The sequence below is a fragment of the Clarias gariepinus genome, chromosome 14 (assembly GCF_024256425.1).
Source record: "Clarias gariepinus isolate MV-2021 ecotype Netherlands chromosome 14, CGAR_prim_01v2, whole genome shotgun sequence".
Taxonomy (NCBI): Eukaryota; Metazoa; Chordata; class Actinopteri; order Siluriformes; family Clariidae; genus Clarias; species Clarias gariepinus.
In genome coordinates, this window is record NC_071113.1 from 1,853,862 (window position 1) to 1,876,789 (window position 22,928).

Sequence of the window (22,928 nt, forward strand, 5' to 3'; positions counted from 1 at the left end):
AAGAGTGGGTCCTCACTTAAGGTGGAACAATATGACATATGCAGTACATGCAAAATGTTGCAGTCTTTAGTGGTGTAGTTATTAACATGGTGGCCTCACACCTCCAGGGTCGAGGGTTCGATTCCCTCAAGGGTTCGAAGTGTTGCCCCCTTGCTTGGTGGGTTTCCTTCAAGTTTTCTGACTCCCCCCTGCTGTCCAAAAACATGCAGACTAATTGGCATTTTTAAATTCCCCATTGTTGGTGAATGAGGGTGTGCTCGTGTACCCTGCTATGGATTACCTCCCTGACCACCTTGTGCCCTGCGTCTTCTGGGATAGGTTCCAACTACCCACCACACACACAGATGACCAATATTCCATGGAATATGGCCGTGGCATCAGGGATTTTTCATTTTATTGCCACATAACGTTGCTGAGACTCTAGACCTGAGCAACTGAAGCAACTCCAGATCATAACACTGTCTCCAGAGGCTCGTACAGTGGACACTATGCATGATGGATATGGAAGCAAAATAGTCTCATTAATAATTCACACATGAGACAGGATGCGCACATGCGTATCCCAATTCACATGCCTGAAACATGAACATTGACCACCTACAGTTCATTTGCAGACAGGAGCTGGTGGTTATTGGTGCCCTGGATGAAATGATAGATATTACAGAAGATGTCATGACGGCATTTTCAAACCGAAGAAACCTCATCAGTGTCAGTGGATCAGAGAAATATACATAAAATAAAATAAAAAAAGACTAAAGTAAAATGCTGTACTCTGACATGTTTTGCCAGCTGCTATGTAATGCTGGTGTTATCTTATTTTATAAATGTCACTTTTATCATTATTGATAATTCACTCTAAGCTGCATGAATAGATAAATTGAGAGCCGTGATTTTCGATTCTTTACAATAAACATAATTCTCCCACAAGACTCAAGGCTTTACTTATTGCATTACTGGATAAATCAACATTTTAACCTCATCTCTTGAATAAACGATGTACATTTTTTGCAACCACTTTTCGCCACCTCCTGATATAATTGATACGACCTTTATTTAAAACTAAAGTTACTTTTTAAAGGTTTTACATTTTCTAAAACTCTATTTTGGTTTGTATTGTAGACGTTAGTGTTTATAGCAGAAATACAAACTTTGATCCCAGTACCTCTGATAATTTGAATTATTGTAAGGAGATCATATTGTTAGAAATAATGGTGACTGAAGAGAAGTTTGTGAAGCTGTTTAATAAAACCTATAAATGACACCCGCTCTCTGGCTCAGTGACGACACTAAAGCAAATGTGAAATCGAGCAGCTTTAATCCATTATGTTATACACATTTGAGCTGTTAATGAAATAAAACCAAATCTGGTGGCATTCAGATATAACAGAATCCCCTGTGACCCACAGAAACATCTATTCTCCAAATTAAAAACCAAGACTGTCTTAAATGACAAACATGTAATGAGGGTGTGAAGTGTTTATAAAGATGATAAAGTGTTTGTGTTATTTTCGGCGAAGTTCATTAATGAAACATTATGAAATAAAGTAATAACTTAGACGTGCATCCTGTTCTTGGTTTGAGTCGGTAAAACTTAATTTCCGTTGTAATTAACTCAGAGTGTGCAAAACTTAACCCTTTTTTTTTTTCGATGAGTCTCTCTAACAAGTATTTTATTTTTATGGACACACAGCTGTTTAGTTCCAGTCCTGTGCATTCTCATCACACTGTGTGTGTAAAAATTTCTCAGTTAAACACAGGTTTTTACTGTTCCATGCAACTTCACCCATTTCCCTTTTTTTATGACCACATTTCTTGCACAAAGTTGACAGTTAATTGTTATTATTATTATATAATATTCATTATCAACATTTTTGTTCAAAGCTAGCTCGCTAACTGCGATAATTTGGCAGAAATTGGGAGATTTTAAATATTCACAAATTTCTATATTCCTCTTTGCTAACACTTAGCCGGCTAACATGACAGGATTTCTCAAATGCTTAAAATTTTACAAAAAAGTAATTCCTCACTGCTTATTGCTTATCAGTTCAACAACAGTTCAAACAGCTAATCAATCAACCAACATGCTGATTTGACTGAATTCTGGGAAACTTTGAGGGCATACAGTACGTAATAAAGTTCATAATCTTCACCACTGTTAAATAGCTGGCTGGGAAATCTATTAAAGGCACGTACAAAGAAATGAAGGGTCTATCATTTTTATTATAGGTTTATGGTAAAGGATTGAGACAGAATATCAAACAAAAATCCGGAAAAGCACATGATACAAATGCTATGAATTAAGTTGCATTTCAAAGCAGATCAAATAAAACTTTTAGACCCTTCATTTCTTTGTAAGCGGGCAAACTTAGAAAATCTTTAGGGGATCAAATACTTATTTCCTCCACTGTACTGTATGTACTTCACAATTACATTGTTAATGGACAAAAAGAAATCCAACAAGACATCTTTATGCTTTTGAAACGCTGCAGCTGTTTTAATGAGAGTAACACATTTGTATTATTTACAATTGAAATTAAAACAAAAGCTACATCTAAATTTGTTCTTTCGGTTTCTTTCCTTTGGCACCGTAAAAAATCCAGGTAAATGAAATCCCTCTTATTACTGAGGTTTTTAAAGATTTAGGCTAAGCAAAGGGTTTTTTCCCTTAAATGGTGGCTGATTTTAAGTGAAAATAAATATTGATTCATTCTTGGTTTATTTTCTTGGTGGTATTGCGTTATTCATGTTATGACACAAAATAAAGTCTATGATTTGTGTACATCACTGCCAAAAAAAAAAAAAAAATCCTGTTGGATATTTCTTTATACTGTGATACCAATATATCACTATATCAGTCCTTGGTATCATTGGACCACATAGGCATTAAAGGCACATTTCATCATGCTGTTCTTATGATGGAGTAGCTGTTTTAACACGTTCGTGAGGTGTGTATGGTGTTAGAGATCATCCCGGACGCCCTGCGAGTTTCTCTCCCGTCAGTCTTCATCAGAGCTGCTGCCTTCTTCGCCATCAGAGACATCTGCGATCGGGAAGCGCAAGATGGCTGCCACGCCGCTGAGCTGATTTAGTTCTGATAGAGAAAGGGAGAGAGATAAGATCCAACCAGACAGAGAGACAGGCGGAGAGGATACATTTATTGGTGGTTTACTTTTTTAATAAATGAAAAGTGATGAACTTACGCTCCCCTGAAACGTGCAAGCTTGAAAATATCCTTTAGAGAAGTAAAGGAAAACATAAATAAGTTTAAAAATGTATGATACACGAACAAACTATTCAGAATTTTCTCATTTTTATTTAAATAATAAACAGGTTTTCAGATTATCTATAGCCGAGATTTAAACTTTAAATTAGGGATACAAGAACATTCACCATTAAAGACCAGAGGAACAGGAGAAACTCTCAAAAACTAAAGCTAACGTCATTTACAGAAAATATAATCATGTCCAAATATCATCATAGATCTACTCAGAAACATGATCCCTAAAGTCTTTGTTCTGCGTAACCATGGCAACACATCACAAGTAAAAGGTTTCCTGGTTTGCGTATTTACCATCATTTATTTCACTTGACAAAAATGTGAAATGATCTTAATAAGCTGAATGAGAATGTTGCAGTAAAGGAACAGGCTCGTCAAAAGCAAGAAGAGCGGAGGTGAAAAGCCGTCGCCATAGCAACAACTGTAACATGAATTGTTGTCTATTGATATAGATAGCGACAGTATGTTGGAAAGTTTCCTCGTTAAACAAGCATTTAAATTTTGTATCACGATTAGGAGGTGCATAATGTGATGTTTCGAGAGAACGCCTCTGGAGCATCGTAGCATTCTTCGGCTCAGCCGTGTCCATCATCGTCCTCTGATCAGGACCTGCTATGGAAGTCAGTGCCAACAAATCTCACTACAAACATAAAACATAGTATATACCTGACTGTCCCGCCGTTGTCCCTCACGTTATCCACAAGCCGCACGTATCGGCTCCGAGTAGCGATTTCTTGATGTCTAAACCACAAAGACACAAGGACCAAACTGATGACATCATAATTAAACGGTTAAACCGCGTACAGGTGTTTTTCCATGCTAAATCGTTAGCCGTGCTTCACCTGAACAGTTGGTCGCTGATCAACAGGATATCGACGGCTAACGCTTCGCTCGCTTTTTCCACATGTGCTAGCCTGGTGTGGAAAATTTCACAAATTAATTCCTAATAATAATAATAATAATAATAATAATAATAACAGAGCTAGAGAGTAGGAGGGTAAAATGCAGGCTGACCCGTAGAAAGCTCGATCAGGTTCGTGTTGCAGCATCTTGTAAAAATCCTCCAAAGCTTTCACTTCACCTGCAGCCTACACACACACAAACACACACACACACTTTTTTTTTATTATAAAATAAAGTTACACTCTGAATTAACCAGAACCCAGAGGATGAGTGACCTTTGTATCAGACAGACGACTCGTGACGGCCGGATCAGACAGAACCTCTGTGGAAACAAAAATCAAACATAAAATTTTTTTTACAATGAATTAATACTGGTGATTTTCCCCCCCAGTTGAATTGAAGTGTCTCTGCTAACCTTTGAGAGAGTACTTGTGGCCGGATGATGCGTGCACCAGCATGAATTTGGGCCTGTTCTCCAGTAGAACCTTGCACTCCTGCCTGACCGCTTCTTTATAGAGGTACGACATGAACTGATCCTTAACGAAACCTGGACTCGCCACCAGGACACACTTCACCACTGGGGGGAGGGGGAGAAAGGAGGATGAACACATGGAATACAGGAACAGGTTTGATGCTCGTTTTTTTAAAAAAAATAAATAAATAAATAAAAGTCTTACCATCAAAGTTGAAGTGTCTCAGAATTCCCTGCATGACAGCGTCGTAGAATCGCTCCAGCGCCTGAAAAGGAAAGGAAAAAGAAGCATGGGATTAGTGATTAGTGAAGATTTTGTAAAAGAAGAGTCACAGTTATGGTAATGAGCTTTAATATTTTACTGCTTTCAGAAGCCTGATATCCTCTTCTATTAATTTTTTTGGCTTTAGAATAAAAAAATCAGTAAAAAAAAATATATATATACAGTGGAAGCTTAGACTGCGAGCATAATTTGTTCTGTAAGCGAAAATCAAAGCGAATTTTCCCATAAAAAATAATGGAAACTCAGATTATTCGTTCCACAGCCCCCCAAAAATTAATACATAAAAATAGTTAATAAAAAAATATAAAGTAAAAATAAAACATATAAACCTGCACTTTACCTTTAAAAAAAAAAGGTAAAATAAATCCAGACAGATAAGTGTTTGTGAGCGCACACACTGCATGTGTTTGTGTGTGAAGCTAAAGTAAGAGGAGAGGAGGAATGACCCCACCCCCTTCTCGTCTTACTCTCTAACTCTTCCTCCTCTCTTATTTGAGTTTCAAACAACACACACACACACACACACACACATTAACGGAAACACTGTTTTATCAGAAAAATTAACAAGAAACCTCTCTGACACACGCGTGAACAACATACTAACGAAATCCCTGCTGTAAAGTAAAAATAAAACAAATTAACCTGCACTTTACCTTTAAAAATAATGTCTCTGTGTAGAGCAGAGAGAAAGAAACCGTTGGCTTAGTTGTAATCACGTGACGCTCGGCGTCAAAACAAGAAGCGCATGCGTGATACATGATACTCGGTGCACGTAAACCAAGACTTGTTCCGCGTTAATCACAATCCGGGATTCCACTGTGTATATATAGATAGATATTTATAAGTAAGCAGATTTGTTCATTTTGGGTAACGCTGCCACACATGCAACCGATCATAAAAACTCACAGTTTAGATTTTTTTGTACAGTTTTGCATTTTTTAAGTCATGGATCAAAATTTTTTTTTATCCGAATATAATGTTGCTTTGCATTTATTACTTGTATAACTTTAGGAATACTCAAAGCAAGAAAGTCCACAAAAGAAAAAAAAACTGTACAAAGTTAAGTGAGCATTGTTGCCAGATTTGGGTGGTTTTCCAACCCACTTATACTACTGTTTAATCATCGCGGAATGTGAAGTCTGTGTCTTGGCCGGGTGATTTTTAAGTAACAATACAGTACGTGTTCTAGTACTGAGGTTATTGTTTGGGTTGTTTTATTGTATGGACATGTCCAATGTCCCAGGTGAGATTTTGTCAGTGGCAGAAAAAAAGACCCTTAAAATAAAAATGCTTTGTTCGGGAATGAGGCCCAAATATAAGACCACAGTCACACTAATGTTGCACAGCATCCAGTTTCTGACAGCTTGAACATCTGGCGAAGGTGTTTTATATCCCCCTGTATACAGTATAACCTTCTGATGATGGGGAGGGAAATGCTAAGCCTTTGTACTCAGATACTGTGAATTGTTATGAATTGTTTTTGTTACTTTTCTATTTCAGATTATAATTTTTTACGCTATGCTACAGTATCTATATCTCTCCCGCATCATCTGCTGCTCTCTGTCATGTAAATGCAGTCCGAGGAGGGTCATGTGTCACACCCAGTCCTCTAACCGAGTACACTGGACTAGTGGACAACTAGAGGATTTTTCCAGGATTTTCATGGTCATGCAAAACCTGATATAAACAGCACATGTTACACTGTAGATTTTTTTCATGATGGAAATAAAAGGGACAGCGCTGCTCTGGAAGACGTCATTACTGTATTACTAGTCAACTCTATTTCCCACTATAATGGAGATATTTTGCAATTAATTCAGAGTTTATCAACATACAGTTGATGAGAGGTTCCCTCAATCCTGTCTAGTGATGGGTCCTTCATTATTGGTTCTCTTTGAACGAATCTTTAATGCGAATTATTATTATTATTCACCATCAGGACAGATTTACAGGACAGACATTTTCTATCATCGTGCTCACGGGCTGATTCATTGAAACTGGTGAGGCCGACTCATTTCTCCCACCCACCCACACATACACACACACACACACACACACTACAGCATACTTTAGACATTTTATACATTTACTTACACACTAAAAATATTGTACATAATTGTAAATATTGGTATCTGATGCACCGCACTGTATATTATTTGTACAACACACGTGAGCTACTTTTCTTATTTATTTCCGTGGTCTGTTCATATCTGCGAAAATTCTTAACTGGGATGTTTGTAAGTTGGGGACTCCCCCTGTATTTTCATTTAGCGCGTACATTTACCCTTCTATCATCCACAGCTCTTGTACAAAAATGTCCAAGACACCCGGAGGAAAGCAGGTTCTCCTCCACGTTCGCTTCTGCGCTTTACCTTTTCGTGCTGAGCGCAGCTTCCCCTCCTCTTGCGTGGAATATTGATCTCCACTTTGGCTCTCAGCAGCGTCATGGCCGGAGTCACGAGCACCAGGTTGGCGAGACCCTCCTGCATCACCACGGCCGCCACGTCTGCCTTCTGCGCCGGGTCGCACGCCTGGTCTGTGGGGTCAGAGGTCAAAATCGGACCGAAGTATTACTAAAAATATATATTTAAAAACTGATTAGTCATAAAAATGTACTGTAAAATTATTTCACAGAGAAACAGGAGACGTGCGTGTAAGGTACCGATGCGGTCGAGAACTATGCTGTCCCACACTTTCTTAGCCAGGGTGAACTTCCTGTTCAGCTCCAACTCAATGGTGTGGTAGGCACCCATCTGATCAGTGAGAGACACAGGACATCGCATCAAACACACACACACGAAAGAGGAAGTGAATTCTTTACTCTTTACACCATCCTGTGAATCCAGACATTCATGAACACAATCCAGACCTTGACGTATTGGTTCTCCTCGAGGTTGGTGCCTTTGACTCTAAGCTGGCACGCCTGCGAGTCAAAGTCGATGGTCTCGACGCAGATGGTGAGCATGGTACGTACTCGCGAGCTTCCCACGCTGCCTGTAGACGACTCTGTCTGCACTTTCCTGTTCGGGACACAAACAGGATTTTAAATAAAGAACTGATTAAATTAATAAGAACCTTATTAAAGTATTAAAGTGTACCCTGTGTGTGTATGTGTGTGTTTGTGTGTGTGCGCCCTTGGCACTGCAGTACCTGATGGTGGAGGCTCTGAGGCTGTCACCCACTTGTATCAGGTTATAAGTGTGCCACATGTCCTCGGCCTCCTCGGGGATCAGCGTCACCTGACTGACACAGACATAAACATCGTTAAAGGCTTTAGGATGATCCAGGATCAGTCTCAAACAGCTTCCTGTTTATTATGCGAGTGCACTACACCGGCTCAGTCCCAACTAACTCCCTACTTCCTATGCGTGTAGCTTATATGTTAGACAAGCCGTGGCTGCGACTTCGTTAGAGAGGAATTTAATTGCACACTCGTACAGTACGTAAGTTTACAGCTCCATCTGATGAATTTTGAGATGAAGTAAAGCGATATTTTTAAGGTTGATTTTTTTTTTTTAGGAAAAAAGGCGTTTTCTATTGAAATTTCAAAGCAGTACATCCTCTCAGTACATTGCTTCATCGCAGTATAAAAACTACATCATATTTACAGTATAATATGAACGATGTGTTACCTCAAGCTCGGACAGAACACCTGTAAAAACCCCATTAAAGCCATTCAGTAGTTTTTAGTGCACAAACAAACCGACTTAAATCTCAGTGTGTTCTGTTACTCATCTTACGTCCAATCAAATTTTCACAGGTATGTTCAACATACAGACACGCCCACTTTACAGTTTTATTATATATATATATATATATATATATATATATATATATATACACACACAGATAGATAGATAATATAAATATGATCATTCTCACCCTATACACCTTATAAGGACAACATTTGACAATAATGTATTTAGATTAGGTCAAATATGTCACTGTACATTCTAGTACAGATGGCGAAAAAAAAATCAGTTATGAAACGCGATTGTTTTGTGTGTGTGTGCTGATTCATGTATCTCCACACGGACCTCAAAATCGATTTTTATAAAAACTATTAGTTATGGAGATCGATGAACTGGTTTGCAGTTTGATTGGCCTCAGATATAAACGATTCTCGAAGCTTCCAAGTGGCACAACAGAGACGCGTTTTCATGGCGTCACAATATCAGAAATCACTCACTCACGAGTTTTTCCAAACTCTGTGAGAGGATTAGTCTCTTACTCCATGTTTGACTCAATTGTTGACAGCCGCTCGGCCCAGTGGAGTTCCTTTATGATCCTACAGGTGGCGCTCTCTGAACTATTTACACACTTTCATCCTGTGCGGTGGAAGTGAACTATTTGCTACGATTGTTTAGAAATAATAATAATAATAATAATAAAGATGGTGGATGACAGAGAGTGGATGACTCAGTAACAGCAGCTTTGTGTTTAATCTGAAGTTAAATGTTAAACTCTGAGACCTGAAGTTAGTTTGTAGTGTTTAAACGCTGCGCTGGAGGTTTAGGTGAGAAGAACAATGTTATAAGGAACGCGGTGTATTTAATTACTCCTTAAACATTTATAAAGATTGAATATTGTGAGGAGAATAGGGGGGGGGGGGTGATATTGAACTGAGATATTTATAATTATATAATCATTTATAATTATAAACCCGTGACACTTATGGTATCGAGGCGATAATATCGTACCAGGAGGTGACTGATGATTCCCACCTCTAATGTAACTGTGTGTGTGTGTGTGTGTGTGTGATGAGGAAGTGATCAGGTAACAGCTGTGTGTGGATCAGTGCACTTGATCTAGTGCACTCGGTGTGTATTTGGACGCGTCCTCGCGCGCTCCCTCAGCCCCACTTACCCGGCATTATCCTTCTCGATGTCTTTATGGACCAGCTTCATGCTCTGTCCGGTGTCTCCGTCAGTCTGTAATAAAGCGGTGTGTGTTTATTTCAAGCGCGTTCGCTCCGTGTGTTCATGGTTCAGACCGCTCGCGCTGCCCCGCTCATCCCGGCCATCGCTTCTGATTCAATCACCAGCTACTGGCGCTGACGTGTTGCGTCATCCGGATGCGTCACCAAAACCGGAAGCCGGAAGCAGGAAGTGAGACTTCGCCTGTATAACCGGTTTTAAATGTTTTTTATTAAATAAATAAATAAATAAAATAATGAATGAATGAATTAATTAATTAAAAGAAAACAGTAAATACATCAATGATTTTATTTCGCAGATGTATACTAGGCAAATCTTAATAATATTTACAGTGTATATGTATAAGTATACAAAACAACAAATATATAAAAAAAACAATAAACAGAAATTAAAGGCGCCATCTTGTTATCGTTGTTTATTATTATTATTATTGGTTAATTTCAGCTACTAATATATGCCAAGCAAACTAACTTACTGCTTTAAAAATAATTGAAATAACATTTAAATATTCTCACTGTATTACCCCACAACCACCAAGTTGCCACTGGTGGGCCCTTGAGCAAGGCCCTTAACCCTCATCTGCTCAGATGTGTAATGAGATAAAAATGTAAGTCGCTCTGGATAAGAGCGTCTGCCAAATGCCTAAATGTAAATGTAAATGTATTACATTCTTTTTTTGTCTGAACAAAATTATCATAATAAGTTGGCACAGGTTTTTACGCCGGATGCCCTTCCTCATGGAACCTTCCTATTTTCTTTGTTGCTTGGGACCAGCGGCTGGGGTTTGGGGCGTTTGGTAGGAATCGGACCCAGGCGAGAAACCTACCACTAAGCCACCGGTGCCCCAACAAAACTACCACAATATTCAATTCAATTCAATTTTATTTGTATAGCGCTTTTTACAATTGTCATTGTCGCAAAGCAACTTTACATAATCAAAATAATTATTTAAGTTTGTATGGATTGTGAATGTGTATGAATCAAAATGGTCAGATAGTCCCTGGTGAGTGAGCCAAGGGCGACAGTGGCGAGGAAAAACTCCCTGAGATGGTAGTAGGAAGAAACCTTGGGAGGAACCAGACTCAACAGAGAACCCATCCTCATCTGGGTGAAACAGAGAGCAGGAATTGATCTGCATTTATACAGTGTGGTAGTTGGCAGGCAGTTCAGCATAACAGTTAATGTTAATTAATATGGAGTCCAGTTAGTTATTGAAAACTCAGGTAGACTTGTACAAAGTTCCAGTTCTGAACTATTGAACAGTCAAGTCGGCAGAGGAACAGCTGCCAACACCAGTCGAGGCCAGAACCGTCCTCTAGGTAGAGAGAACCATAGCCAGACATGAGAAGCATCCCAAAGAGACACACGGGGCATCCATTTGATGAGATCTCCAACCAGAAGCGGGGCACCAGGATAGTCCGAAGGGTATAAAATATGCAGTACCCACTCTTACTTACATTCTCTACTACGCTTACACGGTTCAGAATCCCGGGAAGCCTGGAGCCGGTACCAGGAAACTTTGGGAACAAGTTGCGGTACACTCCTTGGACAGGGTGCCGATAATCCAACCCAGGGTACACATGCATGTCTTTTGACTATGGGAGGAAACCAGACTACCCAGAGGAAACCCAAAAAGTGCAAGGAGAACATGCACACGTGATGCTCTCGTGCAGGAAATATATGCAGGAAATGTGGATGCTGTATGACGGCACAGCTGATCAGAGAAAGAAGCATTTAATATTGTTTTTAAGAACTGGACTGGAAAGTTGACCGGAAAGGGACTTTGAGGAGAGAGAGAGATCTATAGGTGGCAGTGATGCAACTTACAGAACTCCAACTAGATGCTGAGTGGGAAACGTGTCGAGAAACTAAGAGTGTGTGGAAGTGCCGGATAAAGCAGACGAGTTCACATACCCTAACTTTTTATTTATGTAACATGTGCAAGGAGTCTCCAGTGTCAGTGCTTTAGAACAGTTGCGGATAAAGCATTTTATGTTTTACAACATCTTCATGACAAGGAGGTTAACACTTTTTGTGCTTTCTTGTACAATTTGCATGGTTGGTCATCTTTGATTTTTGAAAGAGGGACAGACAGAAAGTAAGAGATAGAGAAATAAAAAGAGAAAGTGAGAAGTCAGTCTTCAGTAATTAAATATCATTTAATTAAAAACTGACGACTTGGAGACATGCTGTTATTGGAAAACAATAAAGTTAGGCATGTAACAGAAATTTCCTTTTTCAGGCCACCATACAATTAAATATTTTCTCACACCAACAGCACCGCAAGATTATTATTATTATTAAATTTTAGTCGTATTTTGTGAGTTTGAGAAGATCTTCTTCTTCTATGTTGTTCAACAGCGGCATGAATCCAGTAGGTTACATTACCTACTTATCCTTCCTTATAATTTCCATGATCTTGTCTTGACTTATTTTAAACACTTTGTCTGCTTTATCCGGGCACTTCCACACATACATTCTTATCGACACGATTCCTCTAAGTACCACTTTTCATCTTCAGTTGGAGTTCTGTAAGCTGCATCACCACCACGTATAGATCTCTCAGTCCTTAACCTTTTTAGCCGACTTTCCAGTTCAGTCAAAATTAAATGCTTCCTTCCCTGAGACTCTTTAACATCGCATTTTACCCTCCCTATTTCTTGGAGCTGTGCCACCATATTCATCCTCTCCTGCATATATTATCGTATCCCCTGCACGAGAGCAGAACATGCTCAACAGTATTATTGTATATGTATGTGTGTGTATATATATATATATATATATATATATATAGGACCATATAAGATGTAGAAACAAAACATTTATCCCATATGACTTAAATAAATGTTCTAATAGCTTAGGGTGAAAACTTATATATATTCCAAGTATTGACAAATAATAAAATAAATAGATATATATTATATATAAATTACTTCATTTATATATTTATATATATTATACGTATATATTAAAATATCTATATCACATCATATGGCGAAACAATGGGAGCAACGACAGTGACGTGACGTAACCGGAAGTGACGCAGCCACAGAGAGCCCTAAAGCGGTAGGTGAAACCGGAAGCGGTCTTGACGCGCTTGGTAAAGCCGACGGCGCTGTTTTTTTTTAAATACGGATAGTACGGAACTAGTGAAAACGACAGAACTTGTTTATTTTAGTTGAACATTCATTAGTGCTGTGAGTGAATCGGGGTTATTAACTGTAACTGTGTGTAGTTATATTCCGCTCTAGTCGTATATCGTGAGAAAGAGAGCGAGCGCGAGGCCGGGTGTGCGCAAGCTTCCTCCTGTTGCTGGCAGGTTAGCTTGCAGCTAACTTCTGTGGCAAAATCTTTGGGACAGAGGGAAAAATAAAACAAACCCACAGAACAAATATGACCGAATCCGACAAATTAAACATCGATTCTGTCATCCAGCGTCTTTTAGAAGGTAAGTAGCCCTTCTGCGTGGTTTTATAACCTTCGCTTTTCCCCCCATTTCTCCCGTCCTTCCCTAGCTTTATACACCTAGCCACATCCAGGCTGAGTTTTAGCCTACTCGACAGAAATATGGCAGCTTATGGCATTATAACTTATAATTGACGAATATGGTCTAACAATTCATGACTTATCTTTTTTTTCAATAAAGCTTGTTTTAAATTTGTATATCTTTTAAAGTGGTAAAATGTTGCAGTTTCACTATAATCCTGCAGGTGGTGCACTCCAACCTATTCCCCCAATATTGTCAGGCCGCACAGCGCCCCGTGTGGTAGGAGCGAATTATTTGCCAAATTTGTTTAGAATTGTAACCAAATCTAAAAAATATATAATTAATTGGGGTATTTATAAAACAGTGATGCAGTACAAATCAAATTGAATCATTACCCAGATTTCATGATATCATATTGGCTGGTCCGTTAGTCATGTCTCTTTTTATCATATATATTATTAAAATTCATTATTATATAATGTGTTTTATGTACAAACGCACTAGATGTACTCTCTACTTTGTTAGCATGAAATTTAATTGCACACTCAAAAGTGTGTTTAAAAAAAAAATATACAGCACCATCTGTTAAATCCTGGACTGAACTAAAAAAATTTGCGGGTTACTGCGAAGTGTGCGGAATCACGAGGTGTGAGGTCATGTTTAAGTAAATTTCAATTGCTCACTCATATTTTAAAAAATGTACAGCGTCATCTGTTGAATTTTGAGTTAAACTAACATAAAAAAAATAATAATGTAAGGTTGTTTTCCATTTAAATTTCAAAGTAGCCTCTCTTTCATGTACAGACACACCAATTTTACAATTTTGTTATATGTACAGATAAAATACACTATATGGTCAAAAGTATTTGGCCAAACTTGTTATTCAGTTCAAGTGTTTCAATCAGGCCCCTTTTTCCCCTCCAACCTCCAACTTTGTGCCAACAGTTTGGGGAAGGCCCTTTTCTATTCCTACATGACTGTGCCCCAGTGCACAAAGCAAAGACTTTAAAGACACGTTTGATGAGGTCGGTGTGGAAGAGCTCGACCAGCCCAAACACAGAGCCCTGACCTCAACCCTCTCGAGCACCTTTGGGATGAACTGGAACAGAGATTGTGAGCCAGGCCTTATCGTCCAACATCAGTGCCTGACCTCATAAAGGCTCTGCAGAATGAATGGGCACGAATTCCCACAGAAACTCTCCAACATCTTGTGGATGCTCTTCCAAGAAGAGTGACCATCTACATATTGAAGTATGACGTATATTTGGATATGATATCATTGCACGTTTGGGCAAATACTTTTGTCCATATAGTTAATGTGTGAATAACACTGATTATCTTGTTATAATGCCTGACAACTGTCAGTTAGGTTGCAAATGAACAGTTGGGTTTTTAAGTTATTGTGTTGGGAACAGGAAAAATGGGTGTGAGGATCTGAATGACTTTGATGTGGGCCAAATTGTGGTCCCTGAACTGGGCCAGTACAACTCCAAAACTAGCAAATGGTGGCCAGGAAAGGTGTCAGAACACACACCCACACGCTGCAGATTGCTGTGTGTGTAGCTGTGTAGCTATAGACTGGTGAACATCTGAACTGCCCCATGAAGCAACAGAGGAAGGGGGCCTGGTCTGATAAATTAGTTTTTTCTCCTTACTTAAAAAAAAAAAAAAATCATGTGGATGGCTGCTAAATAACTTTGGGGCCTGGTATTCATGTGGATGTTCATTTGACACTTCCCACTGACCTAAACACTATTACAGACCAAGTTACACCCTTACATGGCATGTTTCCACTAAAGTCAGTGGCCCCTTTTTGCAGGATGTTGCACCCTGACACACTGCACACATTGTTCAGGACCGTGACTGTGCTCCCCAGCTCTTAATCTACTTGAGTGTCTGTGAAGTTGTCACAGAGTGGTCTTGACAGTACAAAGATGATGTAAACAATATTGGGGTGGATCCATTAATTAGTGAATGTGTATGTCGATAGATGGGTTAAAAATGTCATTTCTAAATTTTTATATATATTTTTTAAAATCATTTTATTTATTTTTTGCCCTAGTGAAAGGCTCTAGACCTGGTAAAAATGTGCAGCTGACAGAGAACGAGATCCGTGGGCTGTGTCTCAAATCCAGGGAGATTTTTCTCAGCCAGCCCATTCTACTCGAGCTGGAAGCACCTCTGAAAATTTGCGGTAAACATTTATTCTAATCCCTTGAAATCCTTTCTACGTTTACATCAGCTCCAAAGTGATTTTAAGCCCCCCGTTCTTGTCCTCAGGCGATGTCCACGGTCAGTACTACGACCTGCTCAGGCTTTTTGAGTATGGCGGATACCCCCCGGAGAGTAACTACCTGTTTTTGGGAGACTATGTGGACAGAGGGAAGCAGTCTTTAGAGACCATTTGCTTGTTGTTGGCCTACAAGATTAAATACCCAGAGAACTTTTTCCTGCTCAGAGGGAACCATGAGTGCGCCTCCATCAACAGGATATACGGCTTCTACGATGAGTGTAAGTCTGATTGCACCCCACATTTGAGCATGTCGGTTAACGATAAGCTCCTCTTCATTACCTGTCTCTCTCATTACTCTCGCAGCAGTTCACTGTCAACTTTTTTAACAAATTATAAACAAATAATAAAAGTGATTTGGTTAGACTTCCAGTGAAATGTTTCTCATCTGCATTTTTCTCGCTGCTTGTTTCTGATGGCAGGTAAAAGACGCTACAACATTAAACTATGGAAGACGTTTACAGACTGCTTCAACTGCTTACCCGTGGCAGCCATTGTCGATGAGAAGATTTTCTGCTGCCATGGAGGTACGTATAACCTAAACCCCACTAAAGAGTCGCTAGAAGTCTTGTCTCACACTGCTGCCTAAGAGAACTGACTTACTCACTCTTGTATCGTAACACTATTTGCATACTTTCCCTTCGCCTGACAGCATAATTTACATGCAATCCTATTGGGAATAGCTTCAGGCAGGTGGTATTATTATTATTATTTTAATAGCAAGGATGTCTGTTTTTTATAAATCGAAGGTTGGGATGGAGCAGGGGAAAAAACTAAAATCAAATGGGAGGGGTCCTAGGGTGAAAATTGTGAGCAATGAAATTGTACAAGGACTGCTGTTGAAATAAGGAGATTGTCTCCAGTCCCTAACTCATGATTTGAATGGTGTTTTGTACACATCGCCATTCCTTTGTGAATTTCTGCAGATTGAGGTGCTTGTATGATGCATCTAAGCGTTGTGTATTGCAAATTTTAAACAAGTATTAAAATATTTAATTCCATAACATTTTACATTTTTGTCTAAAATATGATTGTACATATTCAGGAAAGGACTTCATGTTTTCTGACTTACTAAAGCCAAACTCATTACACATGACATTTGCAGCTGGCTTTCTATGATGAACTGCTGAAAGTTATAGCGAAAGTTTGTTTCATCCTTATCCAGACTCTTCTGGAGTTTTATTGTAACTGTGTGTGTGTGGTGCAGGCCTGTCTCCGGACCTGCAGTCAATGGAGCAGATCCGGCGTGTGATGAGACCCACAGACGTGCCGGATCAGGGGCTGCTGTGTGACCTGCTCTGGGCCGATCCTGATAAAGATGTGACAGGCTGGGGCGAAAACGATCGTGGCGTCTCCTTCACCTTTGGCTCTGATGTTGTTGCCAAGTTCCTGCACAAACACGACATGGACCTCATCTGCAGAGCACATCAGGTCTGATTCTCCAACACCTGAGATATAGGTGTATATAAATAAAGATGAATACATACATTAGTTGTTTAGTTAGATATTGATCAGGGCTGCACGATACTTGATAAAATGTGAATCATGATTCCCTCAAACCTCTTTGAGCTTTTCATTCTTTTAGAGCGTTTAAAGTAAATAATTTAGCAACTGATAAAAGTAAATAGAACCTTAACAAGAAAAAATGAAAATAACTAAATATCACCTTTGCTTTTTGGACACTTGGTCGACTACAGCACTTTATCACCACATGTTAGTTTATATCATCATTATTATCGCAAATTAATTGTAAATTAAGTTGTTAAATTGTGATTAAATACCTGATTTACGGTGTAAAGTTTATTGCTTACGCCGTGTTCCAAGTTATTATGCAAATTGGATTTAAGGGGCATAAACATCAAATGTTTAGTTTTTAAATTAAATTCATGGATGGTGGTGTCTCAGGGCTCTTTGGATCACTGAAATGAATCTCCGACACCCATGATAATTACTTAGGAAAAGTACTGAAGAAGGTTGTTCCACATTATTAAGCAGGCCACAGGTTTCAAGCAATATAGGAAAAAAAAAAAGGATCTCTCTGCTGCCAAAAAGCATCAAATATTGCAATGCCTTGGACAAAGTAAGAAAACATTAGATATTTCATGAAAACTTTAACGTGATCATCGTACTGTGAAGACCTTTGTGGCTAATTCAGCGCACAGACAGGTTTGTGCAGATAGAGGCAGAATGAGGAAGGTTTCTGCAAGACAAATTAATTAGATTAAGAGAGCAGCCGCTGAAATGCCATTACAAAGCAGCAAATGTGTATTTGAAGCTGCTGGTGCCTCTGGAGTCCCACGATCCTCAAGGTGTAGGATCCTTTAAAGCCTTGCAATTGTGCATAAACCTACTATTCAGCCACCCCTAACCACTGCTCACAAGCTGAAACGGTTACAGTGGGCTCTGGCATAGACGAAGACAAGTTTTTAAACAGTCTTGTTTACTGATGAGTGCTGTGCAACCCTGGATGGTTCAGATGGATGGATGGATGGTTGAGAGATGGCCACCATGTCCCAACAAGGCTGCGACGTCAACAACGAGGAGTCATGTTTTGGGCCAGAATCATGGGGAGAGAGCTGGGAGGCCTGTTGCCTTTGGAGCATTCTCAAGCAAAAGATCTATGAGGGTGGGAGGTGGTTCGCATCAAAACAGCAGCTCTGGGAGGCTATTCTGACATCCTGCAAGACATTCAAGCAGAAACTGTCCAAAAACTCAAGTTCAATGGATGCAAGAATTGTGAAGGTGATATCAAAGAAAAGGTCCTATGTTAAGATGTAACATGCCTTGTTAGGATGTTTTTGATTTGAAATAGTTTTTGATTTCAGTAAATATGACCTCCTAAATCTGCAAATTCAACAAAAGTCCATTTTTAGTTCTTTACTACCTATAAAATATTTTAACTCTGTTGTGCATAATAATTTGGAACAATGCATTTTCAGTTTTAAATTTTTAAAATAAACATTATTAGGAGGTTTGTTCAATAAAATTCAAACTATACCCTAATGGTTGATGACTTGAAAATTATACTGACTGTCATTTGCATCGACTAATTATGAAAATCAGGGAAAGATATCATTCTTGTGATATCTTCATGTGAAAGAGAGAGCAAGAGAGAGACATTTACCTACCTAACTGATAAAAATAATATAAATGAATGCCTGCAATGTTAAAGTATATATTGTCTGCTAAACATAAACAGAAGAACAGTTTTATGCATGTGCATCGAGGTGACATGGAGAGCATCTAAAGGGGCCAATCAGTAACAGGTAGTCAAAATGTACCCGCCTCCAATTTCTGATTGGCTATTCTTCTCTCTCCTCTAGCCTCTGATTGACTGGAATTGAAATTAATGGTCGTGCAGGAAAATACATGCACATGATTTTCTGTTATTCAGAAATAAGATCACGTGTGTATAAATTAAGATCGGGTTGTATTTATTTTTTCAGATTAATTGTGCAGCCCTAATGTTGGTAATGCATGCTGTTTAAGTGCTTCATGTGTGTGTGTCTCAGGTGGTGGAGGATGGATACGAGTTCTTTGCAAAGCGGCAGTTGGTGACGCTCTTCTCTGCCCCGAACTACTGTGGCGAGTTTGACAACGCCGGCGCCATGATGAGCGTGGACGAGACGCTCATGTGCTCCTTCCAGGTAACCATGTTTTATTGGAATTCGATGAAGCAGGAATTTTCATTTCCAAGGTCTGAGCGAACGTTGCCTAGAAGTATGCAGTAGTCATCCTTCACGTTGTGTGTGTGTGTGTGTTGAGGGTATAAAACCGTGTGATTTATAGAGCTCTGCGCTGACCCCTAGTGGACATAGAGTAACATCTCTGCTGTTCCATTTTTTTTTTTGGGATGAAGGGAAACTGCTTAAAATATTTTGAAGAGATCTTTTTACATTTTGTACAGTTTGGCTTATGCAAATATTTACATATAACCTAAAGCCTGTTCAGTGATTTGCTCAGTGTTGCGTTGAGTTTTAGGTTATTCTGTTTTTACTCGTGATTCCTAAAGGGTTGCTTGTGCTAGTTTCGTCATTTGTCTACATCAGTTTGTTAAATCTAACAAGAAGACTGAAACTGTTCTTTAAAAAGAAAAAACTTTAACACAACTATCCCAACTCACTCCCCCCCTCCTTCCTTTTCTCAGATCTTGAAGCCTGCCGACAAGAAGCAGTTAGCGTACAGCGGTGCCGGAGCGTTTGGCTCCGGCCGACCTGTCACGCCCCCGAGAAACGCTGCCAAGGGAGGCAAAGCCAAGAAATAACACAAACTCTCACACAACACATTCATTTTTTTCTCTCTTGCGCGCACACACACACACACACACACACACACACTGTCTCTTCCTCTCCTTTTTTCTTCAGTCTACCTCTCCTTTTATTCCTCATCCTTCACATTTCTCTCTCTACTTGCTGTAAATGTTTTTTATTTGATGAATTATGAGTGTGATGGTATACTGTTTTAGACTGTGTGTATGTTTGGGAGATTACAGTATCCATTTAACTTTACCTTCATTCACTTCATCATAAATGTATAGAAATAAAGACACAAGTCCCTTTGAGGGATTTTAAACTTTTTTTAATTTTTATTCTTAATTTTTTTTTATTGGACCTAAGCAATTGTTCCCCTCTTGAGTCTCAGGGTCCGACACACCTTTATCTCCTGAAGCAATCGCTATAATTGTGTGCGCGCGTGCATGCACGTGTGTGTATGTATGTTTTATCACTGCCACTCTTAAATGTGAAGTGTGTATGTTTCCTATTTTATCAGCATACAGGGAGCTGGAGTTTAGGACCGAATGCGTTTGAGTGTGTGAGTTCTTTTTATTCTTCAGCTTAGAACTCCTAATTTTACACAGGCTGGGCCGAGTCTGACCCATTTGTACAAAAATGTCTCTCGCTTCTCTCCTCACGTTTACTTCCTTTACTGATGTGAGCAATCGGCTTTACTGTCTTTTTCAGTAGGGATCATCAGACGTTAAAATCGGTAATCATCGTACATGATGCATTAGATTTGTACAGTGCATTACTTGAATAAGAAAACCTCTTCCTTGTTTTGTAGTAATTCATGAACTTGGACAATAAAGTGACAATTCTCTTAAAAGAATGAATTCATGAATTTAGTTTTTTTTTTTTTTTATTTCACATGAGGTGTAAACCCAATTAAGATTGGGTTATGTGTTGGATTTTTTTCAAAGTGGTAGTATGTGTATCGCCACACTGAAAGAAAAAAAAAAAATTATACAAATAATTTATGTGGTAAAAATATTGCAGTTCCTCTATAATCCTACAGATGGTGCACTTTCTACTTGCAACTCTCCACATGTTGGCAGACAGCACAGTATCCAGTGTGGTAGGAGCAACTGACTTTGCTAAGTTTGTTTTGAGTTGCAATAAAATCTGAATAAAAAAGAAAAATCATAATAAATTAGGTTATTTAAAAAATTGTGATACTAAAGGAATCGCAATACAAATCGAATTGGCACCCGGGTATCGTGATTTTGTAACCTTGGTGGTTCCAATCCTTAATGATTGTGTGCAAAGTTAGTTGTGTCACAAAAATTTTTTGTGGGTGCAGAGTTTGGATGTGCTACAGTAACAGGCTCATTTTTAATATAAAGAGTTTACATTCATTAGAAATTTTCTAACCTTTTATTACAACTTGTATATATTTAATAAAAAAAACACATTTATGTTCAAAGTAAGAATTCTTAGACAGCTGTTTTTATACAATCTGAGAAAACAGATTGTACTGAGTGGGTACAAACTTTTATCTCAGTTATTAAAAAAATTCAACGCTTACATTAACTTTTTTTAACCACTTGATGTAGCAAAATGCTTTTCAGCTCACCACAGTTGTAAAAAGTAATTATCAAAGTTTCTGACACTTAAAAACAATTCTGTGGCCAACGTTATAGCGACCGGTTTCTCCACATTTTAATGTTTGATCTGAACATGTCCCGACATGGCCCTTGATCGAAATCTACGTAATATTTTGCACTGCACTGTATAAAACATTGCAGTGCAATGTAAACATGTGTTCCTCATAAAGGGGAAGGTGTGTGTGGCAGACTACATAATTTTGAAGGTGACCTGCAGTTAAATACATGAATATGATAAGTAAAGGTTGCTATAAATTTCTTTTTTAACACCATGCCAGTTTCTAAGGCTATATTCATGCTGAGTCAGTTTTTGTTATTCAATATTAAAACTAGATAAGATTTTAAAAAAGATTGTCAACAGAATAAAACAAGTTCCTCACAGGAGTAAAGTATTACAGTCGAATATAAAATGTTTGAGGGACAGAAGGGTTTTACATGATGAACACTGGTGTCAATTTTCTCTAGATAGTAAAGAGTTGTGTGTCACTTTTGCGAACACCAGAAATGGTTCAGTAATACACCATGAATGGGATGCCAGTCCATCTTGGGGCACCATGTGTTCACACGCATGTAGTAGCACTTTAGAGTCCCCAATTTTGGGAGGTGAGAGGAAACCCATGAACACGAGGGCAACTTGTGAAACTCTGTAACCTGAGCTCAAGATTAAGCTGGGGTTCCTGCAGTTGCGAAATGCCACCCACCCCTGCCTGTCTCTCACAAAGCAAGATATTCAGTTATATATTATATTCAAGATATTCAGAGATTTGGTTCCTCACTTTTATATCACGTAGTTGATGTCGTAAATGAAATTTGACAATTTGGAGTCCGAACAATAGTCACACATTGACTCACACCAATCTCTCAGTCTCTGTTAATTTATGTTGTAAGTTTATGTTGCATGTAGCACCTTGGTCCTGGAGGAACGTTGTTTCGTTTCACTGTGTACTAACTGTATATGGTTGTAATGACAATAAAGCCTACTTGAACTTGAACTTGAACTTGAACCATGCCATATCACTCACCGTCTATAACGCTTAATCCTGCATTCAGGGTCACAGGAGGCCTGAAGCCTATTCCGGGAGATGGGAGGCAAGGTACTCACGGCACATTGCAGGGCACACACACGCTACAGGCAATTTGGGAACACTCATTAGCCCAATCTGCATGTCTTTGGACTGTGGGGAAAAAAAACGGCGTACCTGGAGGAAACCCACCAAGCACGGGGAGAACATGCAAACTCCATGTACACAGAGACAGGAATGGAACCTGGCTGGGAATCGCACTGAAGGTGCAAGGCGACAGTGCTAACCACTAAGCCACTGTGCCGCTGTACCATGCCATACCATTTTGAGAAAAATTCATAATGATGCAACCGTGGCCTTGGGTTTTAAGACAGCC

General features: G+C 39.0%; 2 protein-coding genes across 2 annotated transcripts; one reads left to right on the forward strand and one right to left on the reverse strand.

The window, feature by feature from the left end:
* Positions 1-2,466: 2,466 nt before the first annotated feature.
* pelo (pelota mRNA surveillance and ribosome rescue factor) lies at positions 2,467-9,995 on the reverse strand. Its single transcript, XM_053510787.1, has 13 exons — positions 9,802-9,995; positions 8,086-8,178; positions 7,805-7,955; positions 7,598-7,688; positions 7,308-7,471; positions 4,858-4,918; positions 4,596-4,757; positions 4,456-4,502; positions 4,292-4,365; positions 4,120-4,191; positions 3,944-4,018; positions 3,201-3,232; positions 2,467-3,091 (listed from the first exon to the last, which is right to left on the reverse strand). Exons 1-13 carry the CDS (start codon positions 9,840-9,842, stop codon positions 2,997-2,999), a joined length of 1,158 nt encoding a protein of 385 aa, XP_053366762.1. The 5' UTR covers positions 9,843-9,995; the 3' UTR covers positions 2,467-2,996.
* Positions 9,996-12,944: 2,949 nt separating this feature from the next.
* ppp1cab (protein phosphatase 1, catalytic subunit, alpha isozyme b) lies at positions 12,945-20,074 on the forward strand. Its single transcript, XM_053510791.1, has 7 exons — positions 12,945-13,320; positions 15,422-15,553; positions 15,640-15,870; positions 16,072-16,176; positions 16,857-17,080; positions 19,162-19,296; positions 19,797-20,074. The coding sequence occupies exons 1-7, from the start codon at positions 13,266-13,268 to the stop codon at positions 19,911-19,913; spliced, it is 999 nt and encodes a 332-aa protein (XP_053366766.1). The 5' UTR covers positions 12,945-13,265; the 3' UTR covers positions 19,914-20,074.
* The last annotated feature ends 2,854 nt before the right edge of the window (positions 20,075-22,928 follow it).